Source organism: Physeter macrocephalus, chromosome 1, assembly GCF_002837175.3.
Source record: "Physeter macrocephalus isolate SW-GA chromosome 1, ASM283717v5, whole genome shotgun sequence".
NCBI lineage: Eukaryota > Metazoa > Chordata > Mammalia > Artiodactyla > Physeteridae > Physeter > Physeter macrocephalus.
Window position 1 is genome coordinate 60,965,726 of NC_041214.2, and position 26,833 is coordinate 60,992,558.

General features: G+C 36.0%; 1 protein-coding gene across 1 annotated transcript in view; it reads right to left on the reverse strand.

Annotated features, from left to right (window-relative positions):
* Nucleotides 1–25,815, reverse strand: part of ZBBX (zinc finger B-box domain containing) — a 108,552-nt gene extending 82,737 nt beyond the window's left edge. Inside the window, exons 1-6 of the mRNA XM_007114708.3 lie at nt 25,761–25,815; nt 18,591–18,707; nt 14,244–14,357; nt 11,734–11,824; nt 5,358–5,406; nt 4,377–4,486 (exon numbers count right to left, since the gene is read on the reverse strand). Of these exons, the coding sequence (XP_007114770.2) occupies nt 4,377–4,486; nt 5,358–5,406; nt 11,734–11,824; nt 14,244–14,357; nt 18,591–18,658 (432 nt within the window). The 5' untranslated portion in view covers nt 18,659–18,707; nt 25,761–25,815. The remainder of the gene's footprint in view (nt 1–4,376; nt 4,487–5,357; nt 5,407–11,733; nt 11,825–14,243; nt 14,358–18,590; nt 18,708–25,760) is intronic.
* Between the last annotated feature and the right edge of the window lie 1,018 nt (nt 25,816–26,833).

Sequence of the window (26,833 nt, forward strand, 5' to 3'; positions counted from 1 at the left end):
CTTGCCGCAACCAGAGAAAGCCCTCGCACAGAAACGAAGACCCAACACAGCCAAAAATAAATAAATAAATAAATAAATTTTTTTTAAAAAAATATAAATCTATCACTTTGCTGTATACCTGAAATTAACACAACATTGTAACTCAACTATACTTAAATAAAAAAAATTAAATAAAACCCAATGAGTCCATTAATTTTTAAAAATTGTATTGCAAGTTCCCACATGATGATGCAATTACCTACAATAATGTAGCCATGTTTATTAAATATGAAATGATTAGGACAACACTCCAAAAATAGGTTAAAAGAGTAGGAAGTTGTATATAACTAAAATGAAACTAAAAAGGAAGTGTCAAATAACAATAACAATAACAATATCCACAACATTCAGGGAGCACTTACTCATTGTTCTAAGGGCTTCGTATGTTCCATCTCTTTTAATTCTCACAATAACCCCATAAGGTTAGCATGACCATTGTACCTCCATTGTGAAGACGAGGCAACAAAGGAACATAATGATTGAGAATTTGTCCAGTCATACAGCTAAGGGAGACAGGATTTAAACCCCAGAGTCTGGTTCAAAGCTTAAGCTCTTACCCAAGACCCACATTACTAATAATCATTGACCATTAATTTCAGTATTAATCATTTATTAGAAAACCTTCATCTACAATAAATAAATAAATAAATAAATCTACAATAAAATAAATCCAAAATGTCAAATGATTGCATGGTCTGGTATTTATCAAAATCCAAATGTATTTTTCAAATGTGATTACAGCTACACAGAACTGGATTTATAATTTTAGTGGAAGAAAAATAAATACTAACCCTAGTATGGGAACTAATCCTAGCCTTTCAACTCCTGTTTCAAGAGCTATAGTCTCTTAGAGAAATGATGATACAAACATTATCTAAATCCATAATTTTTAAGTGCAAAATTAAAAGCTATAATTTCACATACACATGTGGAAGTATTATTGTATTAACGTAGACTTCAAAATGTATTCTACAACATGTCAGCTAATATTTTAATGAATTTCTCATAAATGTTCGGCACCATTTTTACAATGTACTATAGAGGACTGAGAGTCAGTTTCAGCATATAACTCTAAGCCAAATATTTGCTAACAATAGACTTTCAATGAAAGTAGCCAAACGGATGTTATACTGGAAGATCAAAGCTGGAGTCACAGCGTAAGCTTATATATTTTGTTATACAAGCATATTTGGATTTAAATTGGGTTAAAATGACAGCCAACTGGAAAATCTTTTTAGGTAGTTTGTATAACTGGCAGGAACATACTAAAAATGTAGATAAGGATGCCATTCCACCACAGATGCTTCTTTGACGATGGAATACTAAAGTGCTGTTTTAGCAAATATCTTTTTAATTTGTTCAAGGCTAGATCACTTATGCTAAGCCTTCAGAATCCATTTGAGTTTAATTAAATTATCCACATTTGCCAAATTAATATGTAATTTTTAACTATCCATTTCACTTTTGTTATGTAGAAACAGCCTAAAGACACAGGAATTTCTTTTAAAAATAAGAAATCTGCAAATTTGGGGTTTTATTTTTACCACCAACATATATGAATGCAACATATATAAAATGTGCCAACAACAAAAGGCATACAATTTACTATCTCTTCTCAATGTGCTAGGCACAGTGCTAAATACTTCACATGCATTAACCATTAACCTCAATAACTTTGAGGTCGTTACACTACTGTTACCCGTTTTATCCCATTTTACAAATGAGAAGACAGAAACAAAAGAATTAAGTCATTTGCTGAAGTTCACATAGCTAACAACAGGTAAAGTTGAGATTCAAACCCCCAAAATGTAAGCTCTTACTCCCCACCTCCCATCCCTGTACAATTTTCCCTGATTAAGGTCCTGTCATAAGATATAGAAAGGTTGACTCTGATTATCCAGTCAGCATGACCATCTAGAATGATGGAAGCTAAGAACACAAGGTAACCTCAGAGTTCAACAAACACTACAGGGTTCATTACATCTACTGAGCTTGAATTTTTAAATAATTTTTGTGCTTTTAACAAGTATCATGGGATATTATTTTCATTTCAAATCAAAGAACATCTTTTCTTAAATCTTAGTAAATTCTTTAAGAATGGTTAGGGCCTAAACCCTGACTTCTATTTACAACAGTTTTCAGGCAAATCAGTTTTGTAATCACTGCACACTTCATCACTCTCATCTGCTTTCCAGCCAAGGCACATGCCATTTATACTGTCCAGGAATGTCCTTTGCTTGCTTTTCCTTCTCTCTGGAAAAACAGATCCTTTATTTCCAAGTCAAATCTTATCTACATATGCCATATTGTTTGAATTCCATGGCCTTTAAAAAGTGCTCAACATAGAAGAGGATTAATAAGAAATATTGACTCATAGCTCCTATGCAAATACTTTTTCAGATCATGAACAGTGGACTCCAACAATTCAATTCTGCCATAAGACCCTTTTAGCTTTCATACTTCAAACTTCAGGAATATTAGCATTTGTTTATATTTTCTAAACTTTTCTGGATAGGTATAACTTGTTAAAGTTCCACCATCATATCAAGTAGGGAGAAAAATAGTATGATGTATGACGTAAAAGTAAGAGCATTATACCAAGAGCCAGGGTTTTACATTTAATATTATTAGTGCTTTATTAGACTTACAGCACTCTAACTCTCTGAGCTCAGTTAAAACTTCCATGAAATAAGGCTAGTAATACAATCTTAAACCAGAAGTGATTATAACTAAATTCTCTGAAATTTAATAAATATTAGTTATCGTGATCCACAAACATTAGTCATAATCATTAAATTCTTTGGGGGAAAACTGCTTCCTAGGTATGTATAATATTTTAATTGCAAAATATATTGGATATCTTCCTTTCAGTTAGCTTCAAAAATAACAGTGTTTTCAATAACAGAAACGCTTTAAAGAAATGACTCATTCAACAAACATTTGTTGAGTACCTATTAAATTGCAGGCATAATTCAAGGTGGTAAGCACACAGCAGGGAACAAAAGTAAATCCCTACTCTCATGAAATTTACATTGTAGGTGAGTGGAAAATAAACAAACATACACTAAAGGGTGATAAATGTTATGTAGATGAATGAGGCAGCTTCACAAAACTATAGAGAGTCATCTCAGCTGTTGCTATTTTATAAAGAGCTGTCAGGACAGGCAATGTTTGAGTTGACCTTTATTGATATGAGGAGACCTTCGGGGGAGAAAATTTGATGGAGAAATATTAAGAGTTGAATTTTGAACACATTAAATTAGTGATTTTGGTTAGACATCCAAGTAGAAGTGTTGATTAGGCAGTCTGAATTGAAAGTTCAGGGGAGAGATATGAGTTAAAGATGTAAATTTGGGAACCATCAAAATAAAGATGGACTTTAAAGCCAAGAGACTAGATGAAACTACCTAAAGAACAAGTATAAACAGACTAGAGAAGAGGCCTGAGGACTAAGCCCTGTGGCACTCCAACGTTAAGGGGTCAAGAATACAGAAAAACAACAAATCCTTACTCAGAAAAATACATACCATACGATTCCATTTATATAAATTTCAGTAGGTCTTGCACCACTACATGTATGCTGCTAAAAATCAGAATAGTAGTTGGCTTTGTAGTGGGAGTTAATTGGAAAAGGCACAAGGGAACCTTCTGGGGTATTCTATTATCTTGATGGGGGTGTATACATTTAAGACTTGTCCATTTCTCAGTAGGTAAATTATACCTCAATAAAAAAAAAGAGAGGGCTTCCCCTGTGGCGCAGTGGTTGGGAGTCCGCCTGCCGATGCAGGGGGCGTGGGTTCGTGCCCCAGTCCGGGAGGATCCCACGTGCCGCGGAGCGGCTGGGCCCGTGAGCCATGGCCCGTGAGCCTGCGCGTCCGGAGCCTGTGCTCCGCAACGGGAGAGGCCACAACAGTGAGAGTCCCGCGTACCGCAAAAAAAAAAAAAAAAAAAGAGAGAGAGAGAGAGAGAATGGGAGGAGATAATGTGATGACAGCAAGTGTAGACAACTCTTTAGAAATGTTACTAAAAGGGGTACAGGGGGAGATGTGGGGATCAAAGAAGAATTTCTGTTCCAGTTTTGGTTCGGGAAATACTGCAGCATGTTCTTGTGCTGATAGGCACGATCCAAGGGAGAGAGGACAAAAGTTAGGTGGTGTCTTTAAACAAGAATGAGAGGATGGGATTCAGGGCATCGTGTAGCATTGGCCTTTCCTGGCAGCCTGCACACTTCACCCTTAGTAATGGTCATGAAGGAAAAGACATGGCTACCAAGCAGGTTAAGTCGGGACAGGTGTATGAGCCCACGTGAAAGTCTGATCTTATTCCAGTGTACGTACTAGCAGAGCGGCTTTGTTCTCACACTGCCCACAAACCTTCCCTTTTATCTTGGGTTTTTCATGTTCCGAAGAATTTGCCATTTTATAATTAGATGGTTGTTTCACTGGCTCTGAAAGGGAGAAAAAAACCAATCACATTAAAATACGATGTTCAGTTTTCTGATTGATAAAGGAAATTATGCACATTTCTAAATTCTCAAACAGTATATAAATATTAGTCGCCCAATAAGAATGGCATGTAGCCAAGTCTAATCTTCCCAGTAGACTAGGGAGCCCACAGTCTCCCTCCCACCCCCTGTGACCACAGGGCCACACATATCCACCCATATCCATTCTGCTGTAAACTCAGTTGAACTGGACATGTAAAATTACAGAATGTTAAAAACTATGCTTTGGATAGAATTCCCATAGTGTTCTGCCGCATCTCTGGATCAAACTAAAGCCCACACAGAACAACTTCTATAATAAATGTTATATATATTTCTATAATTTTTTCTATCAAATTATCTTAACTATCCAAATTAAATGTTTATCCTCTATTTTAAAAATCTTATTTCTTTTAGAATTACTGTAAATTCAAAATTTATTTTAGGTTTTTGCTATTTTCAAATAATGTATTAAAATATAAAGCAATTTTCAATATTCTTTTAATTTCCCAGAGTAAAATTTCAATCTATAATTTTATACTGCTAAAATTTTCTTCCTAGAGTTTAAGGAACAATGCTATGAAAGTCCTCACTTTTCAAAAATACTATTATTATGATCATATCCTAAGTTGATTTTTGACATAAAATAAGCACCCCTCCCCAAAATACAGATAAAATATATTTTGAGTATCAAAGATAAAGAGTCACCATTTTTGGGTTTAGAATCTTTATGCTGCATGAACAGTGCTAGCACTTAAATTTTCTATGTAATTCAAATGTAAATAAAAAGAAATTATACCTTCAGCATCTAATAATACAATGGTAAACTGTTTACCTTGAAGCTGCTCCTTAAGTAATTTTAATTTCACTTTTCCAGCAGAAAGCTGTATTAATAAAATAGATATTGTATGTCAGGTATACAAACTCAAATAAAGTTTAAGTTACTAACAAAAATATTATAAAGCCATAACATTTTGGTGCATCTTGAACAAAACAAACATTTTGAAAGAATAATATGATATCTTTAAAGCATATATAGGAATATTAATTAAATCAAGAGAAAATTCATAAAATAAAAATATATTTTGGAAATATATATAAACCAGTTTTTTAAACAAACATGCCACAAATTATCTTTAAACAAAAATTACATATCACCATGAAATGATTTTAGGAACGCACTAGCATTCAAATATTATAAAGGCTCAGTAAGCCTTTTCTATCTCTAATCTTTCTGAAACACACAAAGCCTAATATTTGTGTAGACTGAATCTAAGCTGAATTCTGACTAAGCTATTCTGCTCACATAACTGTAGAAGCTAATATTATTATCTTAATTGCCCAAATTAGAGAACCACATGTTTAAGCATCATAGGCATCACCTTCAAATATATTATTTGCGATCCCTGACTTTCCCAAGTTGTAGCCAAAAAAACTGAGTAAGTAACAATTATGGATAGGTATTTCAAATAAATAATCACTTAAAATCCTTGGATCTTAAGAGTTTAAGAAACGAAACAGACTCGCCAATTGCACATACTTGCCTTGGTCTTATTAAAACCAACATCTGAAGTACACAGACATTCACAGAGCATGGCGCACACTTACACACACACTGTCAATTCATGCCTCATTTTCAATTTTCAATTTGCATGCTCAATTGCCCAATTTGTACATGAGAATATGAGAACAATGGTTGCCTCTTTGTCTATGGCTGTACCAACTGCAGTCATCTTTGAAAATTTAGGCCTAATTACTTTCAGTGAATCTAGTGGTTTTGCTTCAAAAGGGCATTTGTTTGTTCCCATTCTTTAAGGAGCTGCTCAGATGCTATGTACCAAACACAGCAGACAAGAAAATAGAATTGAAATAATCAATTTTTATGTGAACCACACTTTTATTTTTAAACTGGCAGTGTTTTACAAGTTACAGATAATTTAATCCTATTTTTTATAACCAAATTATCCAATACTATTACCTTAATGATATATCTGAATTGCACCATGATCTATGTGTTTATAGGCTACCTGGGCAGAATGCATATACCAAAGCAAAACGAATTCATTATTAGGGACATGTTATACTTTGTTCTTGTTACTGTGAATAATATTTTTCTGCTCTATGAATATAGCCATATTTACTTCAAATGAATCAAACTGCATACAAATATTTCAATGAACAAACTGCTAGCTTACTATTTTTAGGCAAATAGAATTTCCTCCTAAGTCTGATTTTTATCTGTTGGGGAAAGAGATGAGGGTGCAGTAGGGTTGGACCAGGGATACATACACACACACACACACACACACACACACACACACACACACACACACAGGCAAACACCATAAAGATATATGGATATGGATATGCATATGTGTGTATATATAAAACACCAGGAATTCAATATACTGAAGCCTATACCTTATTAACCCACTTATGACTCCACCAGGAGATGCTGAAGGGGTTCTATCAGGAGTCAGGGCAGCTTAGTGTCTCTACCACACAGATATATCATCTGGGCCCTTGGGGTCAGACTACGTTGTATTCATCAGCCTCCCTGGCATTCACAAATGCCTCCATCCTGCCACTAATGTCCCAATCCACCGTGCTGGGCCCACACTCCTTCCACAAGCCACCTTTTCAAATACCCTCCTTCTTAATCCAATTAGCTACTCAACACTTTGCCATTCTCCACTACTTGTCTTTCCATCCAGGCTGCTCTGCCCTTCCATGAAGCCCTTATTAAAGAGTGCTTTAACTATCTTATGCCTTGAAAATTTCCTGAAAGTATCTCTTCCAAAAGTTCACAGTAACTGGACCCACCTTTCCGCACACACAACCCTCTCCACAGAACTCTCTGGAGGAAAGAGCTCCATTTCTACCCCCTTTCACTCACCAGGAGAGAAGGAAAATGTTCTCCCTGTTGGCTCCTCAGTGCTGCTTCCAGAATACTGTTCCGCTGTCACCGTTAGGTGAAGTTGCCTCTACTGAAGGTCCCCACCATCCACTTACTGCCTTTATCAATACCCAGGATCCTCTTCCACCTGAACCTCAGCAGTCTGTTCAGTATTTCTCTCCAGCACATTTCTGGGTGATGATCATGGAGACTTTACTGTCCATGTTCCCCTGACATCATGATGCTGAAAACCCTCCCACATGCTGACTACTATGAACATCTAAGTGCCTCCTCAGCCACCTGACCATTATGACCAAACCTTGGACCTAAGCAGCAATCTGAATGGCCATACTTTCAAAATCCCAAACTCAGAGTTTCTCAGTACAAACCGCAATCTCCTTACCTCCTTCCTCTTAGACCTCCCATTATCTATCAACCATTCTGATGAAATAATAGCAACTGGGTCCCCTACAAATCCATGCTGAATAAGCCCCGTGGGCTCTTATGGCTCTTCAGCAATCCATTCATTCACTTGCTACTAAACCTCAAACATGATTCTCACATGATTTGGCTACTCCAAATCTTCTCCATTCCAAAAAACTCAGATTCACCCCATTTCCTTTCCTTAATCTGAACAGATGATCTTGCCTTCAGATTTACTAAGAATGTCAAGGTCTTCCTATTAATATTTTCCCACAGCTTCCTGCCTCACCGCCTGTCAAAAACAACCTCTAAAAATGTACCTTTACTGCCACCTGTTTTCTCTTCCATTTTTCTTGTCTCAGAGAAAATGTGCCCTCCTTCGCTTGGTCAGGCCCTCCTCAAGGAGCTACCTCTTCAAAGCGCTCAGCAACCAGCACCTCTCTCATTTGAATCTTCAATCTTTCTTCCACTAGTGAATCTATCCCTCAGCTACAAATTGGCTCACATCTTCCCCCGATTCTATATATATATATACATATATATATATATATATATACACACAGTATTTATATATATAGTATTTGTTTATATATTTTTGTATTATATATATAAAGTCTCCTTGATCCTATTAAAGCCTTGAGAGATCACCCTCTGTTCTCACGTTTACTGAAACTTTAGCCTTTACTCATTGCCACCTGCCTTTCTTTTTCAACCACTTGAAATATATTTTTACATCTGATAACAATCCAACCATCAAATCAAACTTATTGTTTTTAAAAATTCTCATTCTCTGTAAATAAACATTTTAATGTGATTTTCAGTTAATATTACAATTGGTTTCACACATACTATCTCACACCTTGCTCAAAACTCTGTGAAGTAGTCAGCAAGTACTGTTATGCATGTTTACAAATATGGTAACAGTAGCCCAAGAAAGGTTACATCATTTGTCTAAAATCACAAAGCTAATGAGATGAGTCAGGATTTTAATCTATATAGTCTAGCAAAGGGTTTCTTGTTCTTGGTACCACTGACATTTTAGGCCAAATAATTCTTTGTTGTGGGGTCTGCCCAGTGCATTGTAGAATGTTCAGCAGCACCCCTGGCTTGTAGCCACTACACACCATTAGCCAAAAAAATCCCTCTCAGTGGTGATAACTAAAAATGTGTCCAGACATTGCCAAATGTCTCCTGGGGGACAAAACTGCCCCCTTTTGAGAAACACTGCTAAAACTAAACCCAACTTTTTCATTACGAATACATCAATCAAGGTTGACTTCTCCATTTTTTTTCTAAAAATGTCCTCCTTTACTTTCATCTCCTATGAAATTACATTACTTTGACTCTATTTCTCCCATTTTTCTCTTCTCAGGCTCCCTGTACTGGAGAGCTGGCAAATTATCTCAGAACTAGTCTGAAAGCCTGCATTCCAAATCTTGGCCCTGACCCTTGACGTGAGCAAGTTATTTAACTTTTTTGATGTTAAATTACTTCATTTGTGGAACTGGAAAAAATAACAACTGCCTCTTAAGAGTGATATAAGCACTTAATGAGATATAACAGGAAAAGCACTGTTGACTGGTATAAAACAGATAGTGAATAAATATTCAAGTTGTCTTTGCCTCCATATTCTCTGGGCTTTATCCTTCATACCTGCCCTTTATCCTTTACACCTTTCTTATCCTTTTTATAAATTCTTAGGGAGCACATTTACTCTCTCAGCTTCAACTAACACATGAGAATGCAAACAAAACTCTAAAATCTTTGAAATTTGCTAAGAGAGTAGAACTTAAATGTTTTTATTTAAAAAAACAAGGTAAATATGGATGTGTTAATTAACTCGATAGAGGGAATTCACTCACAATGTATATGTATATCAAATCATCGTGTTGTACACTTTAAATATCTTACAATTTTACTTGCCAATTATACAATAAAGCTGGGAAAAGGAAGTAAGAGAGGGAGGGTAGAAGGGAGGGAGAGAAGGAGGAAGCCAACTATCTAGCTCTAAATCTAAACACCAGAACTTTTTTTTCCAGCTCCTTTATTTATTCTATCTCCTAGGCAATTCATCCTGGAATATCAGTTATATATTTGACTTCTTCTTTTCCTTTCTCACTGTGTTTTGGGTCCATGTTTCCTTTATATTTCTTCTGCTATGTTCTCATTCAGACTCTTCTCATCTGACCTTTTAATAGACTTATAAATAGTCTCTCTGCTTCTGTATCAGTGGCCTCCAAAGTAGCACGTATACATGCCTGAGGGAGCTCAGGAAAAGATCAAAGAGAAGAAAAGAAGCATCTATTCATGTTTATATCATCCTTGATTAATTTCCATATTTTGTTTTACAATGAACATGACATATTAGTAAATTAGTATGTATATAAATAAATTATATTTATAAGTAAATAAAAAATTCATGGATAGAAAGTCCATTCTCAAAATATATTCTTTATTGCTGTGGTACATGATCAAAAGAGTTTGAATATCATTTGCTCTATACTCTACTTATATAAACTTCAAATGCACTGGATATTAATAAGATCAACCATCATACATCATTACCTTAAACTTGTTACTCTCCTGCTTCAAAGTTGTCAGGGAATTATATTCACCCAGTGAAAAAGTCAACACTCCTGAGTCTGGTATTCAGGCCTCTGTCCAATCTTATTTCTACTCCCACCTTCTGTGACTCACCAAACCCCCATGCCTTCAACCTCAATTATGAGGTTTATGGGAATGGGCATTATGACTTATTCATCACCTTTCCTTACAAATATATCTAGTATACTCTCAAATATTTGTAGAGCTAAACTATTATTTCCCAAGCACAAATGATTCATACACTACATGGCAAAAATTACATAGTGATTTTTCCTATAAATATTTTCATACGTGCATCATCTTTTACATTAGGTAAGGATATCCTTGAGAACAAGGATAATTCACTATAAGACAAAGAAGGCACTTAATAAATGCTATTGAATAAATAAATCAATAATCACAAAGAGTCAGCACTTTTAATATATTATATTTACAACAACATCTAAAGTATGGAACACTGTCTCAGAAAGATAATGAAAAATGCAAAGTGGATTATAAAACTTTTAATGCAAAAATTAAAGAAACATATCTCAGTAAGAGAATGACACTAAAGAATAAAATGCTTTTTCTAAGCCAAAAAGGTTAGAAGTGCCAAGATGTCTGTAGATGCCAACTGACCCAATGAAAGTTTAATGATAGGTATATAAAAAAGAAAAAGCTATATAAGTTAAAACTTACAAAGTCACAGATTTTGTACTAAAGAATCCAGAAGCAAAACAGTTTTCTTTACATAAGGACACTCATTTGCCTTTAACCTTCAATATTATGTAATGTTATATTTTACAATACACAGTAAAGATAAAGCAATTCTATAGCTGGGAAATTTTAAAGCATTTTCCCTTGGGTATCTTCACATATGGAATCAACAGTTTATGAATAATTATTATTCAAGCAGAACATAAATACATTAAATAAATGTGATATAAGAAAAAGGCAGAAAAAAGTCTGTCCTTTGTTATATCAAATAATTTCGCTTTCACCTTAATATAGAACTACATAGTTCTATTTCACATACTTAAAACCAGAACTGAACTGAAGGGAAAAATTCAGTTTAGAAAATTCACCTGAAGATGAATTTTTAAAAATCAACTTTCAGACGAAAAACAAAAACATATCTGAATAATGAAAGTTGCATATTAGCCCATAAAATATAATTGAAATCCAATAACATGCAAAGTTGTTAAAACAAGAATAGGAGGTTCTTAAGTATGGAAGGGAATGCAAGATCTGAAAAAATAATTTATATCTTCTCAGCAAACTGCCTAAGAATCAAATGGTATTTTCTTACCTTAATAACATTTCCTTTATTTTGTGACATCATGCATGATTGATTACCCAACCTGCCCACTTGTCCAGATTTCCAGTGACATCCACTTGACCTTCAATATATATGAAAAGAAGACAAAATGTAATTACTAAATATATTTCTCCTTTTAATGAAAACAAATACATTTTCCCTGTTTCAGAAAATGGAAATTCAGTTGTTAACATTTAACAGACCACCACAAAATGAAAATGAAATATCAATAATGCCACAATATCCTCAGTAATTCTAAAATATAGCTCTATTACATTTGGAACTTTTGAGAAGAAATGAATAAAAGTGAAATGTCCAAACACAGATGAAGAATTTCATTTTTTAGACATTTACAATGACTAAAGATAGCTTTACTGATTTATAGAAAATTTTACAGATTGTCATGCAGTTTTAAAAGCTAAGCGTTCACAAATGTAAAGAGAAAAAGGAAGCAAAACAAGACCCACCAAAATTCAGCAGATCTACTATGCGATGAATTCCTTATTAAGACTTCAAATTAGCTCCCACAGCAAAAGGTAACAGAGCTTGCAAAGAAGGCAAACTGTTTCATTTTACAGTTTTCAAAGCACTTTTATTTGAGCCTCACAAAATCTTTTGAAGCCAACAGAGCAGGGAGGCCAATTCCCATTTTAAACAATAATGAGAGAAAAACTTGCCCAAAGCCACAGAAATAATAAATCATAAAACCAAGATTGGAAAACCGGACTTTCCATCTTCCTGACCAGTGACTGGCAGGTTCTCATTCTGGCTGTGACATTTACTATCTGTGTGACCTTAGAAAAGCATTTAACTATTCTGAAAACCCAGTCAAGCTTTAGAACATTTTTGAAAACATCTAGAAAAGGTTCCTCAACTAATGAAAACTTACTCTTGGGGACTGATTTCAGGAACTCTGATTCACAGATATATTCATGATCCACTGAGAAGCCCAAACTAAATCAAAATTAGTGAAGGTTTAAAAAAATAAGAAAGAAAAGGAAAAACCAAAAAACCACAATAAAAAAAGAGAACTGGCCATTGGATCATTAGGATAAGAGCAGCAAGATACAGAATAAACTTTGTCACCTGGAATGTACTACATTGAGATGACTTTGATTAAACCAATACTCTGGTTATTAGAAAGGTTGTGTGTATAGCTCATGAATACTTTTTCAAAGAGTTAATCTCTAAAGATAAACACTACTAAAACTATAATAAACCTTTGAATTTTCTTTAATGGTTCAGAAGGTACTTCACAGATATTTGATAATCATCATTTTGAATACTAAACAAAAGCAAATTTAATACACAAAGAGTCTGATAATATTTAGTACCACCAAAAGCATATGAAATATGCCCACTCATTCTCTGTAGGAGAAAGTTATACACTTTTGAAGCCTATTTGTAAGAAGTTCTCCAATGTCTACCAAAATGTAAACTGCCATATACTTTGACCTAAAATTACATGGGTGGAAATTTATCCCATAGATACTCTTATATATGTAAGCAAAAATATATGTAGAAACATATTCATGGCAGCATATATAATCACAAAATACTGAAAACTTAATAAAGATCTGAAAAATAAATGCTATTATAGCCACACAAAGTAATACTATGCAGCCACTAAAAGAATGAGATCACTGTGCACTGACGTGGCAAGAGCACTAAGATATATCAAGTAGAAAAGTAGAATGTGAATCCACCCACAGACTTTTATAGATGAACTCATTTGAAAAATGTAAAAGACATGTCAGATACAAACTAACACACACACACACACACATTCAAACACTTATATATACATAGGCTTGTACAAAGACAAGACATTTGTGGGAAGAAACATTTTAATTGTTAAAAGTGGTACTACAAAATGGGCTGGGAGTCAGCCTAAAGTGCAGAAGAGATAATTTTCATTATATAACTATCAGTTATACTTGATTTTAATTATATTTATGTATTATTGTTACAACAAAGCAAAATGCTCAGTAAAATTAGTACAGATATGCAAGCATAATATTAGTAAAGTCTCATTAATAAAATTTCAGCTAAAGCACATTTGCTAAAAATATTTCAAATATACGTGAGAGTCTGAATGATTCTCATCTATGTGCATGTTAACCCCTGCCCCCCAAAAGTCTTTTAATAAATTAAAATGCCCTACACATAAACTGGCAATCTCTTATTGATGGCAATTTTATGGGAGCAAAGGGCAAGTTCTGCATTGCTGTCCTCAACATTCCAGACTGGTTCAGAAGAGGAATGTAAGAAGAGAAATAAGAACATGTAAGACCAAATAAGGTTCAGAGGAAAAGGACACAAATAGAAAAAGTAGGGGAAATTTAATATTGCTTGTTCATCAGGAAAAGCCAGAAATGATTCATTCAGGACAGATAATCATTAGAATAACAATAATATATAAAATAGTTCTTGACATAAGGACTTCAGTTTATAATAAAATTCATTTTATTCCTCTAAAATCCTCTAAAAACGTCACCCACCCTCTTTCTTCCTTTTCTTTGCTCCCTGTTGCTTGGAATTCTTGTAGTTTCTTTTCCATCTCTTGGTTCTCCAACTCTAACTGCACTTTCTCCATTCTCAGTTCTTGAGCATTTCTGAATAAGATTTAAATGCAAAATGTTCATTTGAGGTAAACAAACAAACCCCCCAAAAAGAAAAAAAAAGGCAAAATAAGTTTATATCATGGTTTGCCCTTAATTAAAATTATGACTAATAAATATGTGAAAAACTATTTTAACTACTTCCTTTGTAGTCTTTGAAATATGGTTTCTAAAGTTAGCATTTGCCTTCAATTAATACTCTCCTGAAGCAAAGTATCACTTCAAATCTTAGACTTTTGTTTTATTACACTGTTAGAGGTCTCAAATCATAATTCACGGTATACATGAGCTATGTCTTTATATGTGTATAAATATCGATGACACAAATAGAAAATAAAATAAAAATTATTTTCTAATTTTCATACTGTCTTTAAAGGATTCAAGTAGTAATACTTTGAATCATAGTGTTTAAAATAACTATTCTGTATGGGCAGAATACACATTTTTGCTAAATTAATCATCTTGGAAAACTTCGATAAATTTCTACCTTTATGCCATGTATGTATAATACAAAAAGAGAAAGAGAGAGAGAGAAGGGCCTGCTTGGAGCCTATTAGGAAGAAAACACCTATCAAGGGTTTTGGAACAGGAGTCATCAAAGGGATAAATGGGAACTGAGCCAAGCATCACCTATTGTTTCCACTGAAGGAAAGCAACAAGAAGAAAACTTTCTGAGGACAGAGCAGAGCCCCCTTACAGATTCCTGTACAAGAGCTTTTGTAATAATATCTGAAGTTCATCAAGCTTTTGACACAAGCTATTTTCTTCATTCTACAATTCTGGTCCCTTGTCAGCATTAGTCACTGAGTCTCTCTTTCATAGAAGTAAACCAACCTAGTTGTCTAGCTTTCATTCTCTATCATGAGTTTAAATCTCTTCCTTCGTTATTTCATTAGTGTCTTATTATAATCAAGTAGTGTGGGCTACTTGGGTATGTGTGCCATGGCAAGGAACCAAAATAAGAATAATGAAGATAAGAGAGGGAAATAATTGAGAGGTGGTGAGCAATCCACCAAAGAGCAAGCAGGCCAAAGATATGTCCCCAAGTGGACAGTCCAGGAAGATATATGGAAAGTGACAGGAGGCGAAAACTGTCTAGAGCGTTCAGAGAAGCTGGTGAAGATATTGAGAGAGAGAGGCATTATTTTCATTATATCTGTTCCACAAGAAGTAATTCAGCCCCTACTACAAAGAAGCACTGTCATAAGTGATAGGATGTGAGACCCAATGGAGCTTCCATTATAGAAAGGAACGTAGACAAGTCTGAAGGTAATTGAAGTATAGTATAATGGTTTTTTCATTGGAGAAGTACACGGAGATACCTAAGCACACAGAAAGGGCACATACCCAGCCCCTGGGGCCGTAGGAACAGTACCTGGTGGAAGTTAAGACTAAGCTGAGTCCCAAGGGATGAAAGGACTTAGCCAGCCAAAGGAAAGTGGTGAGAGCAGTATTCCAGGAAGAAAGAAGAGTGTGAGTACAAGTAGAAAAGAGTGATGTGTGGGTCCAGGAACTAGAAGTTCCATGTGCCCAGGCATTAAGTGCAGGACGGGGAGAGTGGCAAGAAATGGAACTACTGAGGTGGCCAGTGGCCAGATTATGAAGAGCTGTGTAGGCCATGATGAGGAATTGGGATTTGTATTCTATGAGCAATAAGAATTTTTAAAAGGTTTTAAGAGAATTGAGACTTGATAATACTTGCACTTTAGAAAGATCACTCTGGCTGTATAATGGAATATTAATCGGAGGGTATAAGGCTGAGAGCAAGGCAGCCAGTTAGACTATCTCAGTAATCCTAATAACAGAGAGACTGTGCTGGTCTGACTGGACAGAGACAGTGGAGAGAAAAATGGGAACATTTGAGAAATATAAGAAAATAGAATTAACTGGACTTGGAGACTGACCAGAAGTAGGTGATTGACCAAAGAAGGGACAAGGAAGGAACCTGAGATAATCCCAAGAGCAACCAGGAGGCCAGTGATGCCATTTCCTGAACTAATTCACTCTGGGGTGGGCTGGGGACACAGTTGAGGATTAGTGGCCCAAAGTCTCAGTGGCCCACAACACTTTCCACATGGCCTCCAGAGGAAGAGTTCAAAAGCACACATGTGATTGTGTCACTTGTTTGCTTATAAAACTTTTGATGTTTTGAAAGACCCCACTACGGTAGAGGAAGGGGGTGCGACTGAAGAAAAGCAACTGGCCTACTGACCAAGTGGTCAAGTTGATGGTGCAATTCCGTGGGTCTGGAGCAAGACAAAAGATTCTTCCTGGAGACAGCCTTAGACACAGAGCCAGAAGGGCAACTAAAGTTGATCCCACAGGGACCGTGTCAACACAACAAATCCAAGAGGCAGAAACAGCCCACAGAAATGGTGTGGAGGCTGGAAAAGAGTAGAGAGGAATTGGAGAACACCAAAACGTAAGACAACATTAAGACAATTGTTGAGACAATGTCAAATAAGAAAGACTTGGAACAAGGAAAGGGCAAGAAAAGAAACTCCAGGGCTTCCCTGGTGGCACAGTGGTTGAGAGTCCGCCTGCCGATGCAGGGGACACGGGTTCATGCCCCAGTCCGGGAAGATCCCACATGCCCCGGAGCGGCTGGGCCCGTGAGCCATGGCCGCTGAGCCTGTGCATCCGGAGCCTGTGCTCCGCAACGGGAGAGGCCACAACAGTGAGAGGCCCGTGTACCGCCAAAAAAAAAAAAAGAAAAAAAAGAAACTCCAGAGCAATTACCATAGAATGGGTGTTCCAGCCCTAGTTTCTATGGGTTGTGGTTCATGGGTGGACCAGGGAGACATGTAGGCCAGGGAACAGTGATTCCCCCTCATCTCCAAGATAAATCTCAAACTCCTTAGTGTGGCATACAAGTTAATTTATTAGCTATATGACTTGCCATTCTCACCAATTCTGTTCTATAAATCTTAGTGAACTGGGTATGTCTGAAAGTCCCCAGACTATGTGTCTGTGTGTCTTTGAACAAGTTTCACCCAGTAACTACCCAACCAACTAACTGCATCTTTCAGGCAAAGCTTGGAGACCTCCTCACCCCAGGCCTAGCAGTTTGGGCCATGTTCTCATAGCTACCAGTACTTTAATATCACACCATGTTTCACACTACTTTGTAAATGTAATTTTACTTATTCACATCCTCCACAAGCTACCTGAGGGCAAAGACTGTGACTTTCTTCTTTTGTACCCATTGTTCCTTAGCACAGTGTATAGACTATGTGTACTTAACAAATGTTTGTTGGATGAATGTTTATAGGTATATACACACAGACTTAAAACATATCACCAAAATGCATTGTCCCCTCTCTTTTTGCATTAAAAAAGTAAAATTGGTAATACTAGCAATTGGATAGCTCCCCTCCCTACCAAAAACTAGTAAACCTAATAATGATAATGCCATATAACTTTTTCCAGTTGACAAAACGCTTTTCCACACAGTATCTCAAAAGTAAAGGGAGAATTAGGAAAGCTCTGAAGACACTGAGTAACCACAGGACTATTTATCTGGATCAGGGAACTCAGAAACTAAGATTAAACATTGACAGTCTGCCCCCAACCCATGATGGCTGGCCCTGAATCATATTTGAGAGGAAGGCCTTGGGAATTCCCAGTGACTCTAGATGATCTCAAAGGGAAATGGTATATTGAACCTTCTGGTACCCCTACCATGTCCTGAAATTTCTAGGATACCCAGAATTGCTTGACTCAGGCCGAATGCATCTCCAAGGCAATCTAGGACACAAGGTACCTGTCCTGGGAAAGGTGAATTCAACATAAGGTCCTTTAACGATGCAAAGTGCAAGGGTAGTTAGTGATTTCTATTCCCTGCTTAAAGGTTTCGTCTCTCACTTTAACAGTCTCCCTAAATTTCAATTTCTTTCAGTTTCTTCAGGGTGATTCTTTTCTAATTTTGTATAAGTGTTACAAAAGTATTTGTAACTTTCTGTTGTATTGCTTCAATAGTTGATGAACCCAATTCGCATAGATTCTTGTGTCATAAGTATTTTTAGTCCTCATTTTTAAACCATTATAGATTTATAATATTTCAAACCTACTCTCTTAAAATAGAGCAATGTGAAGAAAATGGAGATGAGAATTCACAAAATTTTATTTCAACTCTAAACAGCCACATATGAAAAGAATACTTTAAATTATAAAATACAGAAACTTTAGCAACTATTCTATTTAAGTAATAAACACATATGCACTTACTTATATTTTAGCTTTACAGAATTTCCAGGTTTTCCCCATGGAAGAATCACAAAATCTTTGGTGTTCATGATTACTGTCTTAGTATTGTCTAAAAATTATTGTGATTTGTGAAAACTTCTGAAAAAGTAAGAAAGGCAAAAGAATTATGTCAACATAAAGTGGTTAACGTTACAAATTTGAAAATACATATAACTCAGGAAAATTTTTAAACAAGAAAACATTATGAGGGAAAAAATCAAATCAATGGTTAAACAATAAGAAATTATTATAAATGATAAATGTATTATGTTATACAAATATTTATATGCTAATATAGTTATAACTATAACATATCTGATGGAACTAAAATTTTACCAATAATTATATAGCAAAAGACTGTGGAAACTGAAAGTGAAGAATGAATTCCTTAAGACAAATAGAGCACATATTCTGGCTCTTTCTATGATTAAGATTATAACAATATATATCAGGTATTTGTTCCCAGCCAAAAATAATATCCAAAGCTAGGTAGGTAGTGAAAAGAACCTTAGAAACACAATCCAAACTCGAAAACCTTTTTTTTTTATATATACGGTAATGTAAAATGAGAATTAAGGTATGCAATAATTACCCAAAGGCATTCAAGTATACTCATTTATCAAAGAAAAATTTAATGATGCTGTTTGCCTAAGATAAAAAATTAGCATGTTTAGAAAGAATTTTTCAACAAGAAATGAAACAAAAAAGATTTTTTGCCTAACTCCAAGTTAGCCAGAAAATTAAATTATTCAGAACACCCTATTTCTTGAGTATCCCAATTACTCACGGTTCTACAATAATTTACTCTGTAATGCTGAACTGCTGAATCACATGCACAACTATTAGATTTTTATATAAATAAAATTTTCCAAATTCCAAACACTCTTAAATATGAGGCAATATAATAGAGTCCATAGTCATAAATGCCCAAACCATTTGATACCATCATTTTATATATGTGCTCCCATGTGCTCATAACCCCTATAAATATTTATTAAGGCTCTGCTATATGCACAGCACTGTACTGAGAGACATGAAGGAGTCAAGGCCCAAGGAGATCTGTTCTCTGGACTCAAATAGTGTAGAGTCAAATAGGGCATATAAGACCTATATATCAAAGCCATAAAACAAGGTAGGAATTACAAAGGCTATAAAACTTACAGATATAAGAGAGGAGCAAAAGAAGAGAATTCAAGCTGGCTAGCATTGAAAGTGGGGCTTTAAGGTGAAGGGGGGCTAATATATAAAGATATGGATGGGATGAACTTTCCTCACTGCTAGAAGAAAACAGCTCTTGAATGGAGGGGGAAAAGTAGGTGTAAACTTGGAAATGTAGGCTGAGGCCCAATAATGGGTGATGTTAAATCTCAAGTTAAAGCAGTTGGAATGCTTTCTGTAGCTAATGAGAATCAATGAAACTTTTAGAAAGAAGATCAGGAAATAAGCCTAGAAGTTATGCGCAAAGACTTAAGCAGAGAAGACATCAGAACAGGAGTAATCAAGTGTAAGTCTACTGTGACATTAAAGTCAACACAATCGAATGAATCGCATCTCTGGGAGATTATTTTACAATTCCAATGATGCAACCACTGATCAAAACATTTTTGGAATGCCTCTTTTGAGACTGTCTGCAGAGTCCATCATATATCCAACAAACACAAAAATCTACTTTGCTATACCTCATTCAAAACTAAAAATTATGGTGGCCAGCAGGAGCAACTACTTTGTTCACTCAAATCTAGTTTCAAATTACTCTACCTCCAGAAATCAGATTTAGCCTGAAAGGGTAGATTTTTAATTCCTTAGAGGAAATTCTAAGGGAATTTATTCTCTGAAGAGAATTCCAAAATGGAATTATACAAAATAATTTTATACTGTAAGTAATGTAATGGCTGCATCATAGGACAAAGTATATTTGTGCCTTCAATCAACAGTTATTTAGCTGCTCCTTTGTGAGCCCTATTGTGGGTACTGAAGTCACAATGGTAAATAGACATGGTGTCTTCCCTCAAAGGACTCACAATCAAGGGGAAAACACACAAATAAAGACAATACCATGCGACATTCTGAAAGAAGAAAGTACTTAGGAGAGACGTCTAACTCAGACTCATTTCTCAACCACCAAGTCCTGTCTCTCAAAGCTAAAATCAGTGTCAAAGAAAACCAAAGATACCACAGGAATGAAAAACAAAATTTGGTTTGCTTCTACCCCTTCTTTGTAGGTAAAACCTTTGTCTCATTTCTATCAGAGACTACAAAAGGCACCTTTTAAAAACTTCTAGGACATAGAGTAACAGAGAGTCTATGTATCCCTTTTTGATCTAAATCAGGAAATCCAACAGCTGGACACTCATCTGTCAGTAAATTTTTCGTGAAAAGTTCCATAATGTTATCATTACCATTATCATCAAAAAATAAAATAAAAGAATCCCCAAAGTTAATATGTCTGATTAATTAAAATAACTTAAATTGCCTTAATTTCATTTATGCATTGAGATATACAATTTTATATGTGTATGTACATTATGCATAAAGCTGAACTGATGCACAAGGACTGAAGTGAATGAAAGAAAAATCTGTAAATTTCATTAGGATGAGATGATTCAGATTTATAGCTCTGCTGATAATGTGATTTAGCCAATAAATAGTCTTATTCAGGGGGCATTTCACTTCACTGAATGCAATTAGCAAGGCTTCTTCTCAATTAAATGTTTTATCAAGCCACAAACAAAGGCCAATTTCTTGCAAGAAGAAAAAAAGGAAGATTATAATTGTGAGTCATGCTCTTCTGCCTGTTTCCTTTCCTGAAACCAACAGAGAATTCGTCACTGTTCTTGGGACAGCAAGGATATAACAATGTCAGCAGGAAGAATAGCAAGGCACAAAACTTTAGTCACTTAACGGAACCATGGAAATACAGATATACTCTCTGTTATGCAAACCTCATAATTCCATGTGTCCTTTGATCAATAAATTTTTTCTTATAATTGAATACCAAAAGTTCAGTAGTTATTTGGAAATTTTTCTAGTTACCTGATTTATTAGACTGCATCATTTTTGTCCTCAAACTTGTTCTTCCCCAGACCCATACACACAATATGACCCAGAACTGCCCATGATGGTTTGAATGATCCTTCTACATAAGTTCCCATTTTGGGAAAGCAACCCAAGCATCAAGGCCTGCCACGACAGAATGGAAACAAGGAATTTATGCTCTACAAATCTAGAAACTCAGAGTATTCAAGAGCTGCCCTAGGCTCAGAGAATTTACCATCACACCATTGGCAGAATGGGGTATTTGGGAAACCACTGTTTTCATATAACTGAAAACTTATCTAAGGTTAGTTGATTCTTCTAACAACCCAGATCATCTTAGAGCTGAAAACTTAAAAGCCAATAAATAAGGATTTTTCTTTACTTTAGCACATACTTTCAAGGGGTCTAATAAGCAAGCTTTTGGGGGTGGGTATTTACCATAGTACTTAGAAATCAAAGGCCTAAGCAAGAAATGTTAAATGAAAATGAATTTAATTAAAAATAGTTAAATTAATAAAAGAATTTTAACAGTTTCTCTGCCTGATGTAATCCTTATTTTAAATATATATGTGTATATATATAATTTATATATATATATTTTTTTTTTAATCTAAGGAAAGGACTAATCTAAGGACACATTGTCCTTAGCATAACATCTTATGCTTGAGTGCCCTACTAAATAAATATATGTCATTTTCTCCTACCATAGACCCTGAAAGTAAATCAGAGATTAACATCCAGGCTGTATTCAATCTTTCAACCAACCAAAATATTTGATAATTAAACACTGCTTCAGGGCACTAAAATGGTACCCAAGTAACCCACTTTTTACCTTCTATGTGTCAGTTCCCTTGAGAACAACTGAAAAAGTTTGGCTTTAAATATCAAGGGGCAAGATATCCTTTTAAGATAATTTCCGACTAAAAAGGATAAGTAGTTCCATGAAGAATAACAATGGAATATTACTCAGCCCTGAAAAAGAATGAAATAAGGCCATTTGTAGCAACAGGATCGACATAGAGATTATCATACTAAGTGAAGTAAGTCAGAGAAAGACAAATATCATATGATACAGCTTATATGTGGAATCTAAAAAAATGACACAAATGAACTTATTTACAAAACAGAAATAGACTCACAGACATTGAAAACAAACTTGCGGTTACCAAAGGGGAAAGGGTGGAGAAGGGATAAATTAGGAGTTTGTGATTAAAATATACACACTACTATATACAAAATAGATAACCAACAAGGACCTACTGTATAGCACAGGGAACTATACTCAGTATCTTGTAATAACCTATAATGGAAAAGAATATATATATATACATATATATATATATAACTGAATTACTTTGCTGTACACCTGAAGCCAATACAACATTGTAAATGAACTATATTTCAATAAAAATTGTTTTAAATAAAATAAAAATGATAAGTGATATTAAAAGATGCTTGGCTTCCCTGGTGGCGCAGTGGTTGAGGGTCCGCCTGCCGATGGAGGGGACACGGGTTCGTGCCCCGGTCCGGGAAGATCCCACATGCCGCGGAGCGGCTAGGCCCGTGAGCCATGGCCGCTGGACCTGCGCGTCCGGAGCCTGTGCTCCGCAACAGGAGAGGCCACAACAGTGAGAGGCCCGCGTACCGCAAAAAAAAAAAAAAAAAAAAAACAACTAACTGAAGTCACATTTATATGTATATGTATAACTGATTCACTTTGTTGTAAAGCAGAAACTAACACACCATTGTAAAGCAATTATACTCCAATAAAGATGTTAAAAAAATAATAATAATAATTAAAAAAAAAAGATGCTGGGCTTAAGTTCAGAAGACCTTTGTGTTAGAGGGTCTCTGAGCTTCAGTTTGTTTATCCAGTATAAAAACGTAGGGATCTCCCCCTCCCTAGTTTGCAGAATACTGAACAAAAGGTCTCTGATTCGTGGCCTATAAAGGGCTTCAGAGAGTTCAGGGTTAGAAAAGGGGGCAGCCTTAGAAACTACCTTGAGAAGCAAATGAGGGGAACATCAAGGCTCTGCTTTACCCACAGCTGCCCTGATTTCATCTATTTTTACATAATGAGCCTCTGGGTCAGACTTAAAGAAACTCTTCTAGAGCTTAAAAAAGTTTGAAAGGCACAATAATAAAGTAATATATAATTATTATTCTGTATCAACTAAAAACTTTATATGATTATAAAAAATACAAGTTTTAAATTTATAAATCATACCTTTTAGAAACCTAAGTCCTTTTATATATTTATAGTTTATTTCTCCCATCCATTCTCATACAATCTACCGTTATCCTAGGTGCTCTCTTGTGAATATTTTAGGCATGGGAAAATTAAGGCACCATCCAAGATTGGTGACAAAGCCAGAAATTACAATTTCATTCTCAGTCCTGTTAGCTCCTCTTAGGATTTAAAATCTAAGTTGTTCTACACACTTAAAATAACTAATTCATATCATTCAGATTCTCCCCCCCTTTCATACTCTTAATCTATCATAAAAAGGAAATTTAGAGTAAGAACTGTTTTACCAAAACTATTTTCTAAATTTTACAGCAATTTATTTAAACACCACTGAAACCCTTTTGAGTGTCAGATTGCTCTGTATTTTGTAAATAGTTCCCCCTAAACACAGGAAAAAAAATACCCAGCTACTCAGCTTGGTACTTAAGATTCTCCATTATCCATTATGCCTTATGCTTTATTTTCCACTTCTCAGCTCACCAAGTTTTATTCTATTCAGTGCCCAGTTCAAAGGCCACCTCTACCATGAAGGTTTCTTCCATCAGAAACGAGCTTCTCTCCTTTAAGGACATAACGTGTATTACACTCACTTGCTACTATATTCTGTCTTGTGTTATTTTTGCTGCTTTGCTTATATAGATATTATTTCCCCAAGTATCCCAGATATTTCAGGGTAGTCCTACCATTGATCTTTGAATCCCTAGCAATTAGTAGAGTGTATACACATAGCGTACTGTCAATAATAATGTGCTAGGTTTTAGTATTTAATATTTTTCTACTGCTTTGAATTTACTGTATAATCAACTCCATGAAAAAAAATTTAAAACAAACACACCCTCTTTCTCACTTCAACAAATCTTTTTGTTTTCTTTTTTCCATGTGCCAGGTATCAGGTTAAGCACTGAGGAACAAGGTGAACCAGACAGGTATAGTACTAACCCACACTAAACTTACACTCTGGTGAAGGAAGTAGGAAAAAATTTAAAAGCAAATAAAATAATTGTAGCATTAAATGTTATGAAGGAAATAAAGGACCGAGATTCTTTCAAATAATTAATTTGTAATACAACTGGCAATATTATGGGAGGTCAGGGCAGACCTCTAGTAGCCTCTAAGATAAGGTGCTAGAGGGAAGTAGAGGTGTGTGAGTTGTGTGTGTTTTCTCATCTTCCATAAGCATACAGTTTACATAGTTTTAATCCTGGGTAGGCATCAACTTTATAAGATTTTTTTAATGAGTCTTGATAACTCCACAAATAAAAAACACACAACTGAACTTATACGGTATATCTAAGCTCCTCTAATGCTGATGGGAGGAAGAAGAAAAAACTTCCACAGCTTCAGATTTCTCAGGAATCTGGCACCCCTCACTGTGACCTTTAGGGAGGAGTGGACTTCTAGAATTAAGTGTATGCATGTGGCCACTCAGGCAGAAAGAAGGCTACAAAAGGAGGTGTGATAATGGTTTGTCAGGGCACCAAATTTTTCAAATAAGACTCAAAAAGACTTCATTCGAAAAGGCTGGGTTGTAGAAAGGGTACAAGTGATGTGACGTAGGCCTTTTTCACTGTTTAGGGTTCACCTTCGTTCATGTCTCCACTAGCATCAAGGGCTGGGAAGTCTTTGCTTTGGAAAACAAGAAGACTCCCAACTCCGGGAGTCTAGGCCGCTTCCTGCAGCCCGCGGGCCTGGCACTGTGTCGGGCACAAGGCAGGAGCTCAACAAACACCCGCTGGGCCGGCGTCCCCAGCTCCCCTGGAGCCGTCTCCTTTCCCGCCTTCCGGCCCGCTCCCCGCACCACCCAGACCCGGCGTGCTGCCCGCTACGCCGACTGCGAGACCCGCCACCACCGCAGCCAGCCGACCCACCTGGAGCCCCCAGACGTGTGCGTCACCGTCGCCCGCCGCAGCCAGCTGCCCGGAGCTTCCGCCTTGGTCTCCTTGGTTACCGCGTTACCTCGGTACCCATAGCAACCAGAAGGCTTGGTACTGCGGCTCTCGGCCCGCAGAGGGAGCAAGGGAGCCCTGCAGAGAAGCAGGAAGAGGGAGAGGAGGAGAGGAAGAGAAAGAAAGGGCAGATGCCGGAAGCTTTGTGCTGGAGTCGGTGACATTTGGCTAACACTTACTGAGCCCCTACCATATTTCAGAAAGTTTTAATAACAACCCAAAATTACAAAGCTAGCAAATGGCAGGCGCAAGAAGAATTAACCCAAGTAGTTCAGAACTCCCACATACATACTGTTCAGTCACTCATCAAAGATCACAATAGGCAAAGTCAGGACTAGAATCTAAGTCTTTGACAAGCCTAGAACTCTCTTTTCCTTATATCAAATACAGGACCCATGGGGGTATGTGAGTTTAAGAGTTGAGAGAGAGAGAGAGAGATAAAGAGAGGAGGGGGGAGAGAGAGAATAGCAACTCACACTTCTCCAACTTTTCCAGAGTGTCACCTGTGGTGAACTTATTTTTGGCTTCCTAAATATGCTGTAGTTTTTAATCTCTGTTTATATATATGCTGCAAGTAGGATGTCTGGTTGGTTCTGCAGTCAGTCAGTCAAAAAAATTTCTATGCTTCTCCACACAATCTATCTTGCTACTGGACTAATAATCTCAAGTATTATAGTTAAGACACTAACTCTTGCACCACTGCTTTCCACATTAATGTGCCTGCCAATACTCACTTAAGAACACATCAAATATTTTCCTTTGGCAGTCAGCTATATAAGATTATAACCAGCATGGATAAGAAAAGACAATGATAGTTATGTGGCTATGACTGGGCTTTGAAATGAAGGCAGACCTGAGTTTGAGTCCTGGTCCTGACACAACTCACCTACTGTGCGACCTTGGGTAAGCTGTAAGACCCAGTTTAATTGGTTAAATGAGGTAAGGATACGTTTAGTTCACACATGGTGTAACATGGAAGAATAAATGAAACAATG